The sequence below is a fragment of the Sturnira hondurensis genome, unplaced genomic scaffold (assembly GCF_014824575.4).
Source record: "Sturnira hondurensis isolate 20B ecotype Veracruz unplaced genomic scaffold, ASM1482457v3 Scaffold0021795, whole genome shotgun sequence".
In the NCBI taxonomy this organism is placed as follows: domain Eukaryota; kingdom Metazoa; phylum Chordata; class Mammalia; order Chiroptera; family Phyllostomidae; genus Sturnira; species Sturnira hondurensis.
Genome location: NW_028094426.1, coordinates 5,839,610 through 5,861,537, shown reverse-complemented (window position 1 = coordinate 5,861,537; position 21,928 = coordinate 5,839,610). Strand labels below are relative to the sequence as shown.

At 38.0% G+C, this 21,928-nt stretch overlaps 1 protein-coding gene across 1 annotated transcript in view; it reads right to left on the bottom strand.

Annotated features, from left to right (window-relative positions):
- The window catches only part of GYS2 (glycogen synthase 2), a 41,650-nt gene extending 21,015 nt beyond the window's left edge, over window positions 1–20,635 (bottom strand). Inside the window, exons 1-7 of the mRNA XM_037033804.1 lie at window positions 20,141–20,635; window positions 12,261–12,442; window positions 9,441–9,632; window positions 7,633–7,815; window positions 2,284–2,428; window positions 1,692–1,809; window positions 1,307–1,427 (exon numbers count right to left, since the gene is read on the bottom strand). Of these exons, the coding sequence (XP_036889699.1) occupies window positions 1,307–1,427; window positions 1,692–1,809; window positions 2,284–2,428; window positions 7,633–7,815; window positions 9,441–9,632; window positions 12,261–12,442; window positions 20,141–20,261 (1,062 nt within the window). The 5' untranslated portion in view covers window positions 20,262–20,635. The remainder of the gene's footprint in view (window positions 1–1,306; window positions 1,428–1,691; window positions 1,810–2,283; window positions 2,429–7,632; window positions 7,816–9,440; window positions 9,633–12,260; window positions 12,443–20,140) is intronic.
- Window positions 20,636–21,928: the final 1,293 nt, after the last annotated feature.

Below are 21,928 nucleotides of genomic sequence, written 5' to 3'. Positions count from 1 at the left end.
AATCTTTTGGCACACTTGCCATGATGTCTGCTCTGAGGCAAGGATGAATCTATGCCTAGGAAACAAAAATTTGGCTGGGGAGTATTACAAAGCTCAGGAAAGTTTAAACTGAGTACTGACAACTGAAATTAAGATTGAAATTTTACACTCGTCCCCTGTGAGCATTTTACTGTTATTTATTCTACATTGTATGTGATAGGATTGTAATGTAAGCCAATAACTTTAATCAATAGCTTGACATGGTACCATTTTTATAGCTGTTTCTATTGGAACAGGTTTTAAAAAATATTTTTTTCTTAATTAGTTGGGAACCTATTTTAAGTCCTGCCTTCCTGAGCAAAAAATTGTTCTACATGGTTGGGGTGGGGACCTCCTTTCCCTTTCTTCCTGTTTCTATGTCGTGGGTCATCTGCTTTCATAGTTCAAGACTCTCAGTCTAGGGGAGGAGGTGTGGCTGTTGAGGTGGGTAAGGAACAGAGTCTGTGTGTATCTGTCCCCTTCTGCAGAGGACAGCTGCTTGGCTGTTGAACCACGCATGGTGCGTATTCCTCCAAGGGTCTGCTTGCCTTGCGGCAGGATGGCGATGGCCAGAGCTGCCTGTGATGTCATGGCCAAGTCAACACCAAGTGTAGCATCAGGAGGCCTGTTGTTGCCATATGTCCAAGCCACAGATTCCATGGTTAGTCCTTATCAGTTATTGAAAAGGTAAAATTTTGTTCTCCATTTGCTTGATTTTTCTATATTTATTTTTTAATATAAAAAATAAATTTATTTTTCAAGCAGTTACAAATTCATTTGGGGAGAATATTATAATGTTGTATTAAAATATAGCACATATAGCCCTGGCTGGTATAGCTCAGTGGATTGAGCCTGGGCCTGTGAACCACTGGATCGCAGTTCGATTCCCAGTCAGGGCACATGACTGGGTTGCAGGCCAGTTCCCAGCAGGGGACTCATGAGAGGCAGCCATACATTGATATTTCCCTCTCCTTTCCTTTCCCTCTAAAGATAAATAAATAAAATCTTTAAAAAAATAAAATAATAATAATAAAATATAGCACATACGATGGGATAGGCTTGTGGTTCTCCTAAAAATGTAACTAAGGACATAGACAAATACACAAGTGAACAATGTAGCAAACCCAATATGTAAATTAAAAGATCAAAGCCATTTTTATACAGCTGTCACTTTAAATCTTCAAAATCATATATTCTCATGAAAGCTATTTAAGGAGGCCAAAAGTTCTTTACTGCCCACAGAAGAAAGCCTACAGAAGCACCACGTAGCATCTCAGAGCTTTCTTACCCTCAGCAGGAAATTTAGCCTGGATAAGGACTCTAGGAAGATGTCAGCTCCTTTGTTTGAAAACTCGTACCTCCCAGCAATGAAAAGGAACAAAGTCTTTTCAAGATCGAAGTCCAGATGACTAAAACAAAATTAAACAGTTTAAAATAAATAAAGCACAAGCAACAAAATGTACGCATGAATTCTGTTACAGTGCAACGGGGACTGGGAAAGGTACGATAAACAATATTGTTTTCTCTTTACTAGAGATCACTAAAGTCACACGCTGATTGGCTTTTTTATGAATATGCTTTTTTATTAATTCTATTTTATCCATGACCATGTATTGCCCTTATACCCTCTTCCACCTCCATCCACTCCCTACACCCCCCCACAATCAACATACCCATAAAAATGACCTCGAACAAAATCTTGTATCCTAGCCTTGTACATTGCATGTAGATTTTGAAACTCATGTACTGCCGAAAATTTCTTAACATTCAAGCCATTTGGAGTAATTACATCTGGGAAAGCAAAGATGAGAACTTCATGAAAATGCTCTTCTGAGAGAAGGTACCATGGTAGAAAAACAGTACATTTAAATGTAGAAAGTTAGACTTTTATTACCATTTCTAGTTTATGACTATCATAGACTTCAAAATTTATACATTTTCACAACAAATTGTTGAGGTAAGAAGTCAGGAGTACCTGACTGAAATAACCTTGGTATAAAATGACATAGTAGCATTAAAAGCAATAATAACGATTATTATCATTGTATTGCTTACTGTGCAACAGGCACTGCTCTAAACACTCCATAATGTAACTCATTTAATCCCTGTAACAACCAATGGAGTAGGTGCTCTTCTCTGCATTTTCAGAGGCAAAACCTTTTCCCCCTTCAACTGTGTTATGCTTTTTTCTTTGTTTTAAGCAACATTTGGACACTCATATCGTTTAACTCAAAGACCAGTGACACTCTCAGGGCTAACAATTACCAGGCTTCCTCTTCAGCATGTGTTCCGCCTCTATCCCTGTTATTTCGGACACCGTGGCGAACACGTGGGCGCAGTGGACCGCGGCCCGCTCCATGCAGTACCGGTGGTAGATCTGCCTCTCCCCGGCCTCTTTGTCTATGTTAAACTGTTCAAAGCAAAACACAAAACAGGCACAGATACATTTGCTTACACGGATCCTTCCACTCAAGCAAAACGAAATCACATATTTCTCCTATTGTTCCCTTCCACAAGGCCATGTAAAATTTAATGGCCACAAAAAAGTAGTGATAATAATGGTTATTAAACCCATTACTAAGTACATAGCTACTTGCGCATTAAAAGGTGCTGTTTACTTCATTTTTGCTTTACAAATGCTGTTTAACCCTCTGAGTAAATGTATTTCCACTGTTATAATCACATAGAAATCTCGATTTTGTTTGGCATTTTAGTTTTACTTATCCCACATTTTATAAATATTGACCTAATTTATTTCCTTAAGGTTCTTTATCATATTTTTGCCCATAAACAATGAAATAAAGCTGAATTAAGCTTGATAGCAAAAATAAAGATAATTATTATTATCCTTAATTCCTGAAAGGGAACCGGACAGAGAAAACAAATGCTTTTCCAAGGTTATACAAATCCTACCAATGTATAATTTCAAGAGTGTACAGTTACTTTAATTAGAGAGTGTGTTAGATTGTTCAATCACTCATTATTCTGGGTGCCTTAACTTAAAAAAACATACCATAAGCTAAACCCCCACACCTAAATATTTGGCAAGAGGTGTGGGCTTTTGCCATGTGGCTTAGTTACCGCATGTACTGTCTCAGCTGCGGATGAAAGCAGCTGTGTCCAAGGGGAAGAGCTGTATAGTCGCTGGCATGGTGTCAGCCACAAGCTTTTCGTGTGAGAGGCTTTTCAACACTATGTATCAGTCACTCTTCTAGGCAGGAAAGTTAAAGAACTTTCTCAAGGTCGCATTCCTAGCACGCATCTTAGCAGAGCCCGAAACTGATCCAAATCAGTCTGCCTAAGGCTGATCACCTGCTTTTATACCATTTAGACTCTCACTGGATCAGCAAGTCAGTCCCCAAAATTACTACATCACACAGGGCAAAATACTTTAAAAAAATTTATCAGATGTTTCTAAAGATTAGAACAAGGAAACTCTTAGAATATTCTTTCTTGACTGACTGTAATGTTTGTAACTATCTCTCTGATAATGTTTGAATGAGGTTTCTATGAGGTATGCCTACATCAGTGCAAGTTTTTCTTCAAAGCTTTATATGGTTGGTCTTATTTATTCAACCAACTCTCTCATTCAACCATTATTTATTAATTAAATGTTTCTCTTACCTCCAAAGAGCTTATAAATTAGTAAGAAAGTGGGTAAACATTAGGCAGAAATGAAGAAGTGCCCAAATAAGGTATAAAATTGGAACAGGACAGGAAAATGATCTCATACTATGTAAGAGAACCATCTTTATATCTCTGAGTTAATTAGATGACTAAAATGGTATTTGGACTTGGACATGAAAGTTTGATTTGAGGAAAGGTTATTTGAGGCTGAAAAATCAGTTGCCCTAAAGAATAAGTATTGGGTTGGCTAAAAAGTTCATTTATTTATTTTTTTTTCCTGTAAGATGTCTCTAGTAGCTTTTAGTTGTCTTTAACTTCATTCAAAACAATTTTGTTAGAGTGTATTGTGATGGCTGTTGTATCAGCATGCATTTAAAAATTATCAAAATTTGTGAATTTTTGTGTAGCCATTTTAATATTGAAGATGGAAGAAAATAAGCAACATTTGCAGCATATTATGCTTTATTCTTTCAAGAAAGGTAAAAATAGAACTGAAATACAAAAATGATTTGTGCAATGTATAGAGAAGGTCCTGTGACTGATCGAACATGTCAAAAGCAGTTTGCAAAGTTTCGTGCTGGAGATTTCTCACTGGATGATGCTCCATGGTTGGCTGAAGTTGTTAGCAATCGAATAGAGACATTAACTGAGAACAATCAATGTTATACCAATTGATTATAGATTGTAGATGTTGGAGATAGCCAAAGTCCTCAAAATATCCAAATTAATAAAGTTCTTGGTGAAATTGAAAAAACGTGTCTTTTATTTTGTGGGAAAAAAACTGACTTTTTGGTCAACCCAATATTATATATAAAATCTTATGGCACGTGCAGAAAATACCATGTCTGGTGTGAGGATGGCTTTGGGTGTAGAATGTAAGAGATGTGGTAAGTCAGTATCCTGGTAGGATATAATAGATAGATAGATATAATAGATATAATAGATATAATAGATATAATATATTATAATAGATATATTATATCTATTATAATATATATCTATTATAATAGATATAATAGATATAATAGATAGATATAATAGATATAATAGCCAGATCCCAGAACTCCCTGACGACAAGGCTAGGAATTTAGCCTTTGTCCTGTGTACAAAGGAAAGACTGAATGGGCTTGTGTGGTGATGAAGGCACAGCCTATGTTTAAAAGAAATAATTCTGGATTGAAGTGTGAAATCTTTCTTACCTCATTGAGCGTTTTGCAAAAAGAAAATGAGGTAACACTTGTCAAATACTTACAAAAGTGCTTGGCACATCAAAAGTGCTCTGAGACTTTAGCTATTGTTATTATTTGTTGCTACTATTGAAAATAATGTGATTTCAGATGTGGGATAGCATTTAATATTTAGACATGTAGAGGTGGGAAAATAGGTTTTCTAAGTGAGTAAACCAAGTACACAAAGATGCAGATCTTGGTGAAGACAGTCACTTGTGCATGATTCTGTTGTCCCTGGTCTCATGGGGTCCCTTACCTCTTAGGCCTGTGTTATGCCTAGCGACACCAGTGGCTTCACAGCAACCCTGCCTGTTTACACGTGTCATCTACTTTTCCTCCCACTCACAACAGTACGTTAAATCTCTGTCTGACAGTTCCAACATCTAAAATACATCTGGGCCTGGTTCTTTCCACAGCTGAGCTGCCCAGTGTTTTTGTGTCTCACAGCCTTTTTGTTGAATTCTGGGTGATGCATAAAAGAAAAAAGAATGAAGTAAAGTGTATATTAGCCACTAAAAAACAGTCCAGCAACATCAGAGGGTAACTCTGTAGTTGACGCAGACTCATTCAAAACCTGGTCAGAGGAAAGAGTTAAAATCCGCCAGACAGTTGTCTGTGGCTGCCTGCACAGTCTTCTAATCCCGAACAGCACCATCCTCACATTTCCATCAGGGAAATTCTGTTGTTATTAAGAAAAGAGAGGCCAAAAATCTAACAAAACTTTTAAAATAAGCATTAGTTATCTAACAAGAAAAAATTTGGAAACATCTTGGAGAATTTCAGAAAATCACATGGTAGCTAAAAATGGTTGAAATCCTATTTTAGCCAATAAATTTAACTAAAAACTGAAACCAACTTCAAGGTCCTTGTGAATTGGTTAACAACAAAAATGCTTTTAGTTAGCAATTATTCTTTGAGTAAAATACTTCTACCTTTCTGCTTTTATAGAAGTTAATACTTTTATTTTTATTCTCATTTCTCCATCCCCTACTCCATGTTTATTTGCCTGAGCCAGAACTTACTGAGACACATCTTGGGTGTTATATCAAAGACTAAATGATGACTCATTTCTTAGATTGGACTTTTAAAAAATTTTTATGTGTTTAATTTGATGTTTTTATGTATTACCCAAATCTTAAACCCATTGTGAGTCTGGGGAGAGGTTCCACTATGGAAAATAATTATAGGTATTTTTTCTGGAAAAAATGTTTATGAGTTTAACTCAAAATCTAGTTCCTGACTACTTGGTATTTACAAGTCACTCTGCTGGGCAGGATATTAGAACAATGGGCTGGGGTCTGACTATGTTTATATATTTCAGCCAGTGAGTGGCTTTAAGCTGGGGAAATATATAATCCTATTTGATGACTGTATGATGCAAAAGCTGACCTTTATCAAGAGGATAAAGTTGTAATATATAATAACTACATACTACCATGCATTTATTTATAAAAAGCAAATAATAGCTGATGTATATTATGCATTGTTTTTATTAATTACTATATAATGCTCTAAGTATTCTGCCGTAAAATATTTGATATTGCCTCTAATATTTTTTTATTTCACAAAAATCAAAGTCTGCTCTTCTCCAGGAAACGTGATTTTTGAGCTTATCGCAGATCACTGGTTTGCCCTTATTAGTTTACTGCCATATCATATGGCATTGGGAAATTGCCATTATTTTAAATGTACATCTTGTGTTTACAGTGCACCTCTATGGAAGCTGACCTTTTCATAGGTCAACTTTTATCAGGACCCTTCATTGCCTTGCAAATGTTAGTGAGTCAGAAAAATCATTCCTGCATTCAGTGTCAAAGTGTCTTTGAGGCAGTGGGATAACTTTTACAACTGCTGTCTAAGTATAATGTGTGTTACACACTTGCAAACCACACATTCTGTTTCACGGAGTCCTAGCAGTTTTTTAAACTGGGAAGTCTTTAGAAATCAACTCTCCAACTTCCTAAATGTTCCCGATAATAAAACAGAAACCTAAAATGGTAGATTGATTTGATTGGCAGGGTAGATACCAAATCTGCAAAACGTCTGACTTTTTGCCCATGCTTTGTTGATATTATTGATGTATGATATAAAAGCCATACTTTAATCTGATTTAAGCAATGAAAAATAGAAGGAAGAAGTCAAAGCTGAATGATTTTGGGTCATAGAGTCAGGCAGTCTTCTCAATAAGCAAACATAATTGTTCGATGGTCAAGGACACACATCCTTCTTTTGAATAACTTCTGTCTTATTCGACCCCAACAAAAACTCCACTTACGCATGGCAGGGTTACAAGAGACACCTGACCATTCATTCACTGGAATAGAGGAAGTAAGGCTCATGGCTCAAGCTGTAGGTCTAGGATCACAGTTCTCTGCTTGCCATCCTGCAAGAGCCATGTGTGGATTCAGGATCCTCATAGCAATTCCCGTGCTCTGGGGTAGACAGGAGCCCCACCTTGTGTCACAGAGCTTTCTCTCTGCCCTCTGTCCCCCAACGTGCCACTTTGGATCTTGGATCTATTGTCCCAAAGTAGACACACACAGTCTCTCACTGCTCCACTCCACTGCATTCCGAACAAAGTTAAACTCTATGCGCGCCCTATCACCCTGGGGGTGGCTTTGTCATGAATACTGATTAGTTAAAAGGGCATTCCTGCCATGTGGCTGGCAGATGAAATGTCAAGATCAATACTTCCCATCCTTCAGCTTCGATGATCAGGGAAAACAGTGGGGAGGGAGAAGGTGGTAGGACTATTTACCTTATCAAGATGGTTGTAAAAATCAATGTTTGCTGCGCAGAGATACCGCCCAAGCAGTGTGGCATGAGTGGTAAATATTGTAGCAATAGGAAGTTTCCGGGCTCGAGAAAGGATTAGTCCAGTTCCAGCCTGCCATTCGTGGAATTGGGCAATGACATGTTTACCTTCTGCATGGTCTGTCACCTACATCAGAAAAGAAGCATTTGGAAAAGCTGGTGAGGCTTGATCTTGCCCATGGCCCACAGCAGAAGGAAAGTTATTATGCCTGTACATTTTAGCACAATTTAAAGGGATCTAAATATGAAACATTCAGATTTAGCAAGTGTGTTTTATAAGCTTCAGTGGCATGTTTACAAGTGTGAGCCACTTGTTAAGCATTGACATCTGGGTCCCATTCCCAGGTACTTGAATTCAATGGTTCTGGGCATCGAGGCAAGAATTTGCATTTCTTAAAAGTTTACAAGTGACGCTGCTACTGATGGTCTGAGAAATACCCTTTGAAAACTACTGACTTAGGCTAAATCCTCTGTGTTTTAAAGCATCTGCTCTTCAGAAAGTTCTTCACAGCTATGAGAAGTTGCACAGGGCAGCAACGCTGCAGAAACAGGTGGCTCCAGAAACAGGACTGGCTCCAGAAGACTCCCGAGGCTATTTCAGTGTCTTTGTTTACCCTTTAAACCAAAGGCAATAGGCATTTCTGGAACTACTTTACTTTAGAGGAAGTTGGAGTTCTTATGTTCCTGCTTCTCGCCACTCTATTCCCTTTCACAGAAGGGGTGTCGGCAGACATTCACACACACCCACACATGCACCCTTGAAGGCTGGCTTCAGCCCCCGGGGACAGTGCCTCAGGGAGGCAGTTTGCAAAGAGTTGTTGACATTAACAGATGCTAGAACAAGAGTTCACATTGGCCATTAGACCAGATCCACTGGTACCCTCACCCTTCTCCTATTGTGTCATTCACACAAAGCAATAGGCTGGCTTCTTCATCCTCTCCTTTGCTTCAAGGCACCCCGTTATAGCCACTGGAATATGACTTCATCAGTGAGAAAGACTGATAAGGAAGACTGGCTAAAGGGAGCACACTCCCAGCATACAGTTGTTCTGGGACTTGTCCTTAGACCACACCCCCACTTTGCTAGGGGTGCTCTATCTTTATCATCTAATTCTAGGTTAGGCAGCGTCATCTGGAGGTGCTACAAAGAAGGCGAAGGACTCTTACTGCCATGCTTTGAGGACTTAGAAGAGTGCAGGCTTGGCTCATTCAAAAAAGACTAGTTTTCACTATTCTTTTAAAAAATATCCCACCTATGGGATATTTCACCGCTACAGGTTCCTTAGCGCCTGCTGGGATCACACCAGCCCTGACTTAGTAATGAAAACATCTAAAAGTCCCTGCAGTTACACAAGTATTCATACATAAAGAAGCCAGATATTTCAAGCCATTTTCTATTCCCTTGGTTCTAGAATTCACATGCATAGTGCATGATGTATACTCTGTTTTCTGGCATATATATTATGTACCATCTGTGTAGCAGGCAATGTAAGTGGATTTTTATACACATAATTCATTTTAAACCTGACATGACGTAAATATAAATAAGCACTAATATTACCCTTTCTAAAGGTTGGTATGTAGTTTGAGGAATGCTGAGCATCGTCTCTCAGAAAAGCACTAGGACAATCAGTAATGGCATCACCTCAAAATTCACTTCATCTAAAGATCACGGGATCACTGCCTGGCAATGCTGGGCCCGGAATTCGATGGTGCTGCTCCTCGGTTGTCTGACTGTGCAGTAAACCGTACCTCTTTTAGGAACCAGGCAGTTAAAGATCCAAATATCAGCATATCGTTGGCTTCTCGGTCGAGATGAGGGATGCCGACACTGCATGCTTCCCAGAGGTCGCCCTTCCACCTGTCCAGATTCCAAGCCGAATACCCTATGTCGAAGAGCACCACGTAAGGACTTCCTTCTATCAGCCATCTTCCAAAGTGTACCTGCCGTACAGAGAACACAGAGCCACGTGGTCATGCTAGGCAATGGAAGGGAGGAAAGGTGTCTGTGCTCAGAAGATGTAAGCTATATTTAGAACTCAATAGCAAATTACATATGTTACCCAGAAAACCATAGTGATACACAAATATCTGATACCTCCAATGTCTGGTATTGGAGCCTGAAGATGGAATGGGCTTGCATCCACTCATCTAAGAAGTTTCTGCTTCTTACTAAAAGTGGTCATTAAAAAAAAACAGTACCTAGATCATGTCATTGATCCTATGACCTTGACCTCATCATAGTTTTATGATTTAATCTCACAGTATGTGTTTTATGATAGTCATAGATAAACTGCTCTGTACCTTTAACAACTTGTATCTGGATATAATTTCCACTGTCACTTACTGTATTTTCCTCTATGCAACAGGACTTCCTGCCAGAAAAAGGTTTTTTTTTTCCTGTTGATAAATGTGTATGATTCCTCTTATTCCTCTTATTTAAAAAATGTTACTCAAAGTGTTTCCCGATATCGTGGCTGCCAGAAATCTTAAGTATATTTCCTAAAATACATTATCTTGGTAATCTAGCATAGCAGCTCAAAGTCTAATTCTATTACATTCTTCAAAATGACTGTCCATCAATTCGACCATTAATTCAGTCAATTGCGCAATTACCTCCAAGACGTTTGCCAATTTGCCCCATTGCGCAAATACTGAAAACAAACGACACTGACTCTCCACCTGCGCAACTTTCCGCACTTTCACTCAGGCTGCTGATTGCTGCTGCAGAAAGTCACAGTCGTGTATGTTTGTGACACCCAAAAGTCATGCCTAGGCATCAAAAGGGCCCAGGAATCCTTTCACCTATCGGTTGAACGCTTTTTAGAACTTCTTCCTTCAAATTCTTTTATTTTAACACTTGTCTTCTAACTTTCCTAAGGTGACCTTTTTAACTCCTGCTCCAGTAATATCATCAGAAAACACTGAATGAGACCATACTGAATTCTGCACTAACTTCCCTCCATTGGCATTCGTCCTGTACTCCCTGTTTAAGGGAAAGCAGGGAGGAATGATTCTCCCACGAGTGGGAATGATCCTCCACTCGCACTCTCTGTGACCTCGCTTTCTTTAATCATCCACTTCTTCTGGACTTTTACCTCCTCCCCGTCTCCTAGATACTACTTTTTGGCATATACATATTCTCAGGTCTCATATTTAATACAACACTAATTCTCAAAGTCGTGTCACTCTGAAACTATTTATCTTTCCTTTTCATAGAAAAACTCATACCCACAATTTTTATACACTTTATTCACCATTAATTAATTCCTTCCTTCCTTCCTTCCTTCCTTCCTTCAACCCACTACTATCTTATTTTACCTCTCCTTCCTTTGAAACTATATTTAATAAGGTTACCATGAATGATCTTAATGCTGCTAAACCAAAATGATCCTGGTTCAATCCTTGGCTGATTTAGCTCCTCTTTCTTACTTGAAACTCACTTCTCCCTTGTCTTGACATCACTATTTTTGTTGTGATAGCAAAAATCATCAGAAACCTAGTGGCTTAAGCCCTGGCTAGTATAGCTCAGGGGATTTGGTATAGGCCTGTGAACCAAAGGTTGGTTCAATTCCCAGTCAGGGCATATGTCTGGTTGCAGGCAAGGTCTCCAGTAGGGAGCCCATGAGAGGCAACCACACACCGATGTTTCTCTTCCTTTCTTTCTCCTTCCTCTCTCTAAAAAATAAATAAATAAAATCTTTAAAAAACAACATAGTGGCTTAAAACAACATAAATTAATGATGTTACAGGTTTGGGGGTTGTAGTGTAAAATCAGTTTTGTAGGTTAAAATGAACATGTTAGCAGACTTTCATTCCATCTGTAGTCTCTAAAATAGAGTCTACTTTCTAGTCTTTTTCAGCTTCTAGCGATCACTTGCATTCCTTGGCTCGTGGCCTCTTCCTCCACCTTCAAAGCTCACAGTGCCAACTTCTGCGTCCATTGTCACATCTCGCCTTCAATTCTGATTTCACTGCCTCCTCTTACAAGGGCACCCGCAGTTACACTGGGCCCACCCAGATAATCCGGGGCAATTTCCTCATCTCAAGATCCTTAACATAATCACATCACAAAGTCCTTATGCTATATATGGTAACATTTTCACAGGTTTTGAGGATTAGGATTTGGACATCCTTTGTTCTATAGCACTATCTGTGTTTCTACTTTTGCCATCTTGGACTTCTATTAGCGTAGATGTTCTCACATTGACATCCCAAGGTTTGGCTCAAAACTTTTGCTCTTAGTCCATAAACTTCCACTGAATAATGCTATCAACACCAATTACATCAACCACAATTTAGACGCAAATGACTTCCCCAGAAATATATTTACCCTATGCCTTCTACTGAACTCCAAACCTATTACACCACTAGACATTTTCCTAGGGTCTTCATAAGATGCCTCAAAATGTACTTATTTAAAATCAAGTTCACCATCTTTCTCACAAACCTGCTCCTTTTTCCTTAGTAGATGAATGGCCGGTCTTCTCTTGTGAGTTAACGTAAATGGCCTGATTTCCCATCCCAGTTTGCTGAGACTTGTCAAATGAAGTGTCAGTCAGGTGCCTTTACCTGGCAGCCATGTTTGTTCATTGTCTCCACTGCTCGTCTAACAGCCTCGTTTGCAGGCTCACACGGTTCCACCTGAGTCTTCATATTGTGCTCAAAATAGGGACCAATCAGGAAATAATTTTCTCCCCACTCATCTGCGGTTACTCTGGCCTTTGTCTGAATCACAGTATAGATGCCACCAACTGTTAAAAAGAAATGTTTTCTTATCATTCAGGTTAATAATTCATTTTAAATGATAAAGGCATGGAAGTGAGTTTCCATTTTTTAGTAAGTATTCAGGATCTATTAAGCACAAGGGTTTATTTAACTTTCTAAGGAAACATTTTTAAAGGACACACACTATCAAGCAGGTAACTCTTCATTCAATTCATGCGTATTTTAAAGCCCCTTCTGGGTGCAATCAGAGAGCAGCAGGTTGGCAACAGCAGAATAGTACCCACATTTCAAAGGAGTCTGAAGGGACCATTGGAATGCAGTATACTTGGTTTAATGCTCTATCCACATTTAAGTGACAAAGTAACATTTAAGTGTCAAAGTAGGGGCAAACAGCCATTGTCACTCCCTGTGCCTTCAGCTGCAGTAGTCACAGTTCACCCTTTCTCCTACAGCAGTCCAAGAAGGGGCTAAAGTACATACAAGCAACAGCCACTGCTAAAATCATGAGCCAGCCTCCCAAGGTAAAGAGATGCTTTCCTTCTAAGGTGCCAAGTGAAGGTACTTCTTCCAGGAAGAAAACAGCTAATGGATTTTGAGGGGAAACAGTTGGCCCAGCTCCCATGTCAAACACAATGATGCAAATACAAATTTTCATATGGCATATCACATTTTCCCCTCTGGTAGTGTGGCCACCACTATTAAAACACAAAGCCAAAAATATATATACTATTGAAAAATACATATACCTTTGGATCTAGCATGTCCGCATGTAGAAAATTATGCTGGAGGATATTATAAAGTAGAAAAATTATAACCAAATTAAACTAAACAATCTAACTCGCTTAACCGAAGGCTCAATTAGCTCATCTGTCCTATGGAAGTAAAATAGTGTTCAGCTCAGGGAAAAGGGCAGGTAGTAGGAAGAGTATTCAAAACTAAGCCTCATTAAAAAGGTAATCTTTGAATAAGTGCTAAAAAGGGTGAAGAAATAAGGCAGGTGGATATCATGTTGAATAATTTTTTTAGGCAGAAAGAAGGGTTAGAACGAAGCCATGAATAGGAGGAGCAACAGTGTGCAAACGAAGACTAATAGGCATTTAGTATTGAGGTGCAATAACCAGGTAGGAGGAAGAGAAAGGGCCAAGAAGAAGATTTTCGGTAAACTGAGGCTATTTCTTGTGCTGGCTCTAAATGATCATCTTATATGAGAAAATGAAAATAGTCTGGATCAATTTCTTGAGCAACACTTTGTGCTCTGAGCTATATAGACAAGGGTACGACTCAAGAAATTCTGTGGGAAATCCCAAAGCTAATACAGATTCCAGCACCAATCTTCAACTACATTTCCAAGAGCAATTTTTTTAATTGAGAAAAAAACTTTCTATTTTTTACTACAGTTTTCCATAAGGTATTTTAATTCATCAGGATATAGGCTTTGATAATTATTCTAACTATTAAATTTCTTATTCCAGTAGCTTAGATTTTAAATAATAAATCTGATTGATGGTCTCAATCTATGGTCAAAAGATAAAATGGCCACCTGTGAATTTTTCCTTAAGATTGAGCCACTCAAAATATACTTTTTGGTAAATTGCCTTTTGAGAAATAAGACAAAATGTTGATACTACTATATCATGCTAACAGGATTCATTAATTATAACACAGAAGAGCTAATGTAACTTCCAAAATGTAAATATTATATGCAAACAATTTTTATATGAGCCACATAAACTTATTATCCTTAAAAACTTCATTTTTAAGAAAAAACTATGGTACATTTACACAATGGAATTCTATACAGCAGAAAGAAAGAAGGAGCTCCTACCCTTTGCAACAGCATGGATGGAACTGGAAAGCATTATGTTGAGTGAAATAAGCCAGGAAGTGAAAGACAAATACCATAAGATCTCACCTTTAACAGGAACCTAAACAACAAAACAAACAAACAAGCAAAATATAATCAAAGACACTGAAATACAGAACAGACTGACAGTGACCAGAGGAGAGAGGGGAGGGGATTTCAGGGGAAAAGGGGAAGGGTTTACAGGAACAAGTATAAAGGTCACATGGACAAAAACTAAGGGGGGTGGAAATGGGAGGGAGTTGGACTGGGATGGGAGTAAAAGACAGAAAACTGTACTTGAACAATGATTAAAATAAATAAATTTTAAAAAAGAAAAGGCTTTTTGACAGAGCAGTCTGATAACGAGGGCTCTATAGCAGCTCAGATGGCAGGTGGTGGGGACAGGGGCACAAATGCAGGAGGCAGAGCTGCACCTCCCACAGGAGCCTGCACTGGGGCAGGACAGACATGATTCACCTCTCCACTCAGCAGTGAACTTGAGTCTACAGGAATTGACGCCAACGTTAAGTATGCCTAAATATTTCCCCCAATTCCAGAAAATGTTATAAAGCATAAAAACTATTCCTTGAGGAAAAACAAATTTAAAGAAATAGTTTGCAAAAGCAACTAAAAAGAACTTTTCTTTAAGGTGTGTCATACTTTAGTACAGATTTAAATATATATAAGCTATATATACATACACACAAATTTGTGTATATATGTGTATAAGCTATATATATATAGCTTATGTGTGTATGTATGTATGTATATATGAGTATATATGTTTTATTCAAATAATTTGCCCCTTCTGCTGACTTGTCTCCTTCCTCTCTATCTTATCAGGGAGGATATATTATCAGGTTCTGAGGGCACACATGTATCAAATGCCTTATCTACATTTCTATTCTGAAATCTCTTTAATTTTCAACTATGTATCTCACCCAGAGATTTTAGAACATCCTTGTTTGTTGCATTATGTGTTTCAAATTCAAATACACTTGAGTAAATGAGAATACATTTTTATTTGCTAAAGGACATAAGGGAGAAGAGATATTTTTTATTTGAAAAAATATGGTTAGTTTTGGGAATTCAAATGTAAAGATAAACATAGTTAATTAATCTGCTACCTCTTTTTCCTATTTGAGGACTTCAGGCTTGATATAGATAGTCCCCAAGTAGCTTTACAGTGTTTATAAATATTATGGCTATGTCCTTACAGTCTATCAGGAATAAAAATGTAAAATTTAAAAATAAAAGTCCAACCTATATTGGTTGAGGGCTGGTTGTAAATAAGTCTCTCCCTCCAGACGTCTCTTCTGCGGAGGCGAGCTCTTACTGAAGTTCATATGCCCAAGCTCCAATTTAACCTCCCTCTGTCCTTCCCATATCTACATGCCAACTAGTTTCCATTGATTCTTACTCTGTTTACCAGAAACTCCTCTCTTGGCATGCTAATTGGAGGTGAGTGTGACAGCCTAGATATAAGGCCATTCCTATGTTCTAATCTGAGCTTTAAACCAGAGGTTCACCAACACATATTTTTAATGAATTATTGTTTTACCAAAGTGTAGGTCACTGAATTTGGACTAACTCTTCACTTTCAAACACCTACTTTGGTGAAGGCGAAAGATTTATACGATCTGAAGAGAAACCAGAGTATCAAACATGTACTTTGGATTTTATTGATCTCTATATTTTTTTCTGAAACAACCTGGGAGCTATCTTTAGTATGAGGGCAAAGTACCAAGCCTTTCATAAGAACTAGAAAATGAGCCCCCATGGCAAGTATATCATTGAGCCACTCAAAATATACTTTTTGGTAAATTGCCTTTTGAGAAATAAGACAAAATGTTGATACTACTATATCATGCTAACAGGATTCATTAATTATAACACAGAAGAGCTAATGTAACTTCCAAAATGTAAATATTATATGCAAACAATNTTTTTTTCTGAAACAACCTGGGAGCTATCTTTAGTATGAGGGCAAAGTACCAAGCCTTTCACAAGAACTAGAAAATGAGCCCCCATGGCAAGTATGTCATTGAGGTAGCTACAACCCCAAGTTCTCCGCTAGAAACACTGCTGATGTCACTAAAACCAGGATTTCAAAGCAGTATGGAATATGGACAACAGCCAAAAGGAGGCATTTTACATATGCATATAAATTAGGAGTATCTTCACTATTTTTAAATGTTGAAAAGTTACAGAATTTGGAAGTCCTACGACTTCTGCATGCATGGCTAATCCCCTGATCCTTCTGTCTCAAGACACAGTTACAGAAGCAGGGTAGTCATTATGCAATGAGAACATCATTCTTTGAAGCAGCAGGGCTGGTAAAATGAGAAAATAAACACGTCTGGTGATGGTGGTCAACAAATATTTGTGCCCCCAGCACTTTCCTGGGTCTGGGGTTCAAACAAAGCAGCCGCAGTCTCAGGCAGCAGGAGGTGAGCGCTTAGAGCCAGACCACATCCACGCCCGTCCTTGATTATACCACAGTGTCGACCCCTTGTGCCATACGGGAGGGGTTCAGACATGGCAGTCTGCATAAAAAGGAAGTGGGGAGAGCAAGGATCCTCTTAAAGCCGTATGTGTACCACGCATGGTTTTTCCATAGGTTGTGGTTTTCATGCGGTGTAGTTTGAGATGCCACTGACAGCCCACAGCACATCCACACCAGGCAGAGGAAGCTCAACCCCAAACTACTGTGTCACCCATGATTGTAGCAACCCTGTTCCATATCTTCTTGTCCACTTTCTGCTTTTGTGTTTGAAAACTGACTCATGGAATCACTCCAAGCCAAAGCCAGTCTGATCATGAATGATCCAACATACACATTTGATGAATACATTGTACATTAGCATTCATTATTTGTGACAAGGTCCATTAAACTCTTTTTAATGACCTTAAATACCTTCAACATGACAAGTGATCCATAATCTACAATGATTTGGGCAAGTCTAGGTGGGAGAAAGGATTGTAGTAAGAGGTTTGTTTCAAGCCCCAATGTAGTCATAGCCCGGGCCCTGCAAACACACCCACACCCTAAGCAGTCTTTGAGCACTGCTTTGTACTTTTTTTTTTACACTCACCACATTTGACCAAAAGTGCATGTTCAATGCCTGTCTTCCTGCAAGTCTGTAGATTTTGGAAGAGTGGGGATCAATTCTGTGTCGTTAAACTCTATGCTCCTCATCTCCCAGTGCCTGACATCTAATAGACACTTGATGATCTCTACTGAATAATAAGTGGATGATAATAATAAATGGAAGAATGAATAAAAGCAATAAACTCAAGGGCAGTATGAACAAGTAAAAAAAGGTTATCCGGAGGTCTGAAAATTAGCATCCAATAATATAATTATGACTCTTTCATTTGTTATATTTTATACATTTTCATTGTTTGTTGGCAAAATGTTGGCGCTAAGGATTTTTCTTCCTCTCAAAGAGATCTTTTGTTTTCTTGGATATAAATACATTTCTTGTTTGCCACCACAAATCATTGTAAGATGGCTGAAGCATATTGCATTAATTCATTCATGAAGAAACAGATATTCAGTAAGTTTTAACAAAGTCTGTGATCTTTGACTACAAGCCCTGTGTTCTTTCATCTATGGAAAATCTCCTTAGGCAGTAGGTGCTTCAAGCTTACTCTTGTGCAATAATTGAACAGAGAAGTGGACTCAGAGGAGACCTAACTGCCAGTCCCAACCTTGTAATTTACTTGGTCATTAATGCCTGCAGATGTCTGTTTCATCGATGAAACAGAGGATTGGGCTGGTGATCTCTAACCTGCCTCATGTCATGGCTATGAACCAGAAGGAAATACAACTTCAAAGTAAAATTTAAAAAGAAACTATGGTGTCAACCCATTGTGAGCGGTGACCACAATAATTGTCCATTCATGAATCATCTATTCGAATAGATATTAAAATAAAGATATGTTGGAGATGATATCAACTTGGATAAATCACAGGGTGGGTCACCCCTTGAGACAACAACATTCCCTTTCTCTGTCACAGGAAATGAGAGAAAATAAGTATCAAAGGCACTGTGGAGGTTGAAACTAAATGTACTCATTCCTTCATTTAAAAGGAAAAATCCAGCCCCGGCTGGTGAAGCTCAGTGGATTGAGCACGAGCCTGCAAACCATATGATCACAGTTCAATTCCCAGTCAGGGCACATGCCTGGGTTGCAGGTCAGTTCCCAGCAGGGGACTCACGAGAGGCAACCATACATTGATACTTCTCTCCTTCTCTTCCCCTCTAAAGATAAAGAAATAAAATCTTTAAAAAAATAAAAGGAAAAAATCCCTCTGAGCAATTTCTATGCACCAGGCACCATACCAGGCCCTGACATCTGCATGCATGTCATCAGGATACAAGATCCACGGATGACAGTTTGCCCCAGAGTGCGCGCAGCCCTGGGAGACTGCGTTCCCTTTGGTTTGCTAGGTGGAGGGAACAGAGGGAAGATGAAAGGGCTCTGTGCTCGGGTGCTGGAACTCATGCAGACATACTCTGAACACCATTTGTTCCCTGGTGCTAACAAATCCCTCCAGTTTTTACCAGCAACAAGCTCTATTTTTGAGTGCCTGCCTACTCTGCAAACATTTATTTAAAGGCACGATCTGAGATTAATGTGTAACAGAGATGGCTCTGTTCCCAGGAACATGGTGCATATTTAAAAACATTGAGACTGGAAGAAAGAACATTTAAAAACAGATATTTATAAAATACTTCACTTCTCCTTAATAAGGGTTCTGTCCTCTTTGCATCCTCCTCACTTTGTTCTCTTACATCCACTCGGTGCATTTCTACACAGGCAGAATTGATTTTTAATTCTGATTTTATGAATTTTATGAAAGCATATACAGGATAACTTTGAACAATTAGCATAAAGTGAATGTCTGAACAGATGTCAGATATAATTCCGAGATTATGCTGGCTCCAATTAGCCAAAAGGGAGTAATGTATCATACTCACGTTTTCATTCCAGAGTCTGAATTCCACAAGTTACCACTTTCTTTCAGCCATCAATCGCTTTGCTTGGTTTTTCATGACCCTGAAGAATTCAGCCTTCAAAACTTACTTTTTCTTAATAATATTCCCTCAATAGTCTTCACACTTTTAAACTAGAGAATATCAATCAATCCGTAAGAAATTCCTTTTTCTTAGTTTTACACACATCTTTCTTATTAAAATCACTGAGGTTTCGTATTTCATTTTGCCTTCTCTAATCCAGCGCAAATGAGATTATGCCTTATTAGTATAATGTTTTCATTTTCTCAACTTCATCTCCTTTCTTATTCTATAATTTCTAAGTATACATTATTGAAAAATTAGTTTTACACTTAATAGGAGCTCAATATTATGCTCCTATTAAGAATATTATGCTTTCTGAGATGCTTCTAAATTAAAACTTTAATCCCAAGCTGATCTTGAGTTATTAGAAACATTTTTGAAATATTTCACATAATTGCTATCAACATACGCAGTTAAAGTTTCTACTTGGTCCTGACCAGGTACAGTTCTTCCTAAAATAAAGTACAAAATTCTGTTTTCTGCTGGAAAAAAATCATAAAACCTAAAAAGTAAAAAAACCTTTTTATTTCTATTTTGCTATAACATGGATTTCAAATTTTAATTTAAATGCACTTTCACTGGCAAAGAGGAATACTTTCACTTTTTTCTCCCTTCAGCACATACACACAGGTCTAAGTTTTCATTGCCTGTTGAAATAGACACAGCTAAATGTAAACTTATATAAAGAGCTTGAATACCTCCTAACTCACTGGCAATTCATTTCATTAATTCATTCTCCTAATCTGCATTACTCAGCAATCTGTCAAATACCCACATTCAGGACCAGTACAAACCTTTATTGGTCACTTCCCAAGCAACCTCGAAGAGCAGTAAGTCCTCCACGGGAAGTTCTTCAGCTTCCCACTGGGGAAGCCCACCGAGGGATGTCACCGAGAGGGATCGGCCTCGGAGCATCGTTCTTCCAATCCTCTGAAACAATCACTCTTCCAACTAACTGCAGGAGTGGTGCGCTTTAGAATCGCAGAGGTTCAAGGCCGGAAAATCTCAGGCTTGGGTAGCTTCTCATAGGACTAACCCGGCAGAACGAAATCTCATGTGCTTTTCAGAGAGCTCCCTGTTGAAGGAGGAATTGCCACGTTCTCTGTGCAGTCAGTCTTTCAGGTGGATCCACTGAGAACGGTATCTCCGGTCAGAATCTGAATCTACCCAAACAACCGAGAGTTAGCTCTCACAAGTAAAGTCCTCAGTCTGGGGTTCAGGCTAGTACCCGCTCCGACAGTGGCATCCTCCGAGGCTGATCCTGTCTGGACCTTTAGCCCTTGTCCCTTTGACCAAATTCCTAGACTCAGAGAGTCACCAATGCTCATTTCGTCACTTCCGAAGTGATCTGAGATCAGCGATTCATTCCCCTTATAAAGCTTTCAAACCATTTTAGGTTACATGTAGAATTGACTGGGGAGTATTTCTATGCTTTCCATCATTTTATATTTCCTAAATATAATTCTTTCTTTTGATTGTCATTTCTAGAGCATTAGAAAATTATTCCTAGTTTATTTTACTCTACATCTGCAAATTTAATTTGGAAGATTAAGTACAGATTTTAGATTCCCTTTTCTTAATTTCTTTTTTAAATTCCCTATGAAAAAATATAACTCTGTGTGTTTGAGCATAACATACAAAAAGTGTAGTTTTGACTGATTAGTGAGTAACAGATCATCATTTTAATGAGACAGTAGTAATTAATCTTAGTCCTATTTGTACATTTACCACAAATATTTTTGAGTTGATAAATAATAATTTAATGTATATAAAAATGTTCAAATATGGGGGAAAATGCAAAATATACTAGGTTCTGGTATATAACCAAGATCACCTGCTAGTAAATGTCATATATTTGCTTTCTCATGTATTTGCATGTAAATAAGTATGTGTATGCTAATTTATTTACACACACACAGAGACACATTCTAGGTTGTTCTTAAACGGAATCACAGCATTCATAAGCATACTTAATTTTGAACAGTACTTTATAGATTTAGCTTACAATCAATATTTTTAAATTGTCATTCCGTATAACAATAGAACTGAAATTCACAAAAAAATCCTTCACATTAGAATCATAAGAATTATCTTAAAATAATGTTACTTGTTTGTATAGTACTATTTTATTTTTAATATTTATTATTAGTAATACTATTTGTAGCCTTTTTTTTTGGTCTTTAGCCATTTTTTGTACAGTTGGCCTAAAATAGGACTTATGCCCTATTTTAAAATAGATAAAACCATATTTCATTATCTAATATCAATAAATCAATGTGAATAAAGCAGATTAAGTGGCTTTCATGATTCCTGACATAGTTGATTCTTATATTTCCCTATAAAAGTAAATTTAGGTATAGAGTTTATTATTCATTAAATTGGAAAGAAAAAAGTGATACGGTTAATCAAAAAATTCAAGCACTAAAATAGTAAAGGTAGGAGCCCAAACTATCGCAATGACTTTCTCCTTCACAAAATGATTTGCTTGTGTTGACATAACCTCTGTGAGTCCTGCAAATACAGATTCCAATAAAACCAAACAGAAGGGTGCGCTGACAAGTAGTGAGAATGGGATGGCAGGG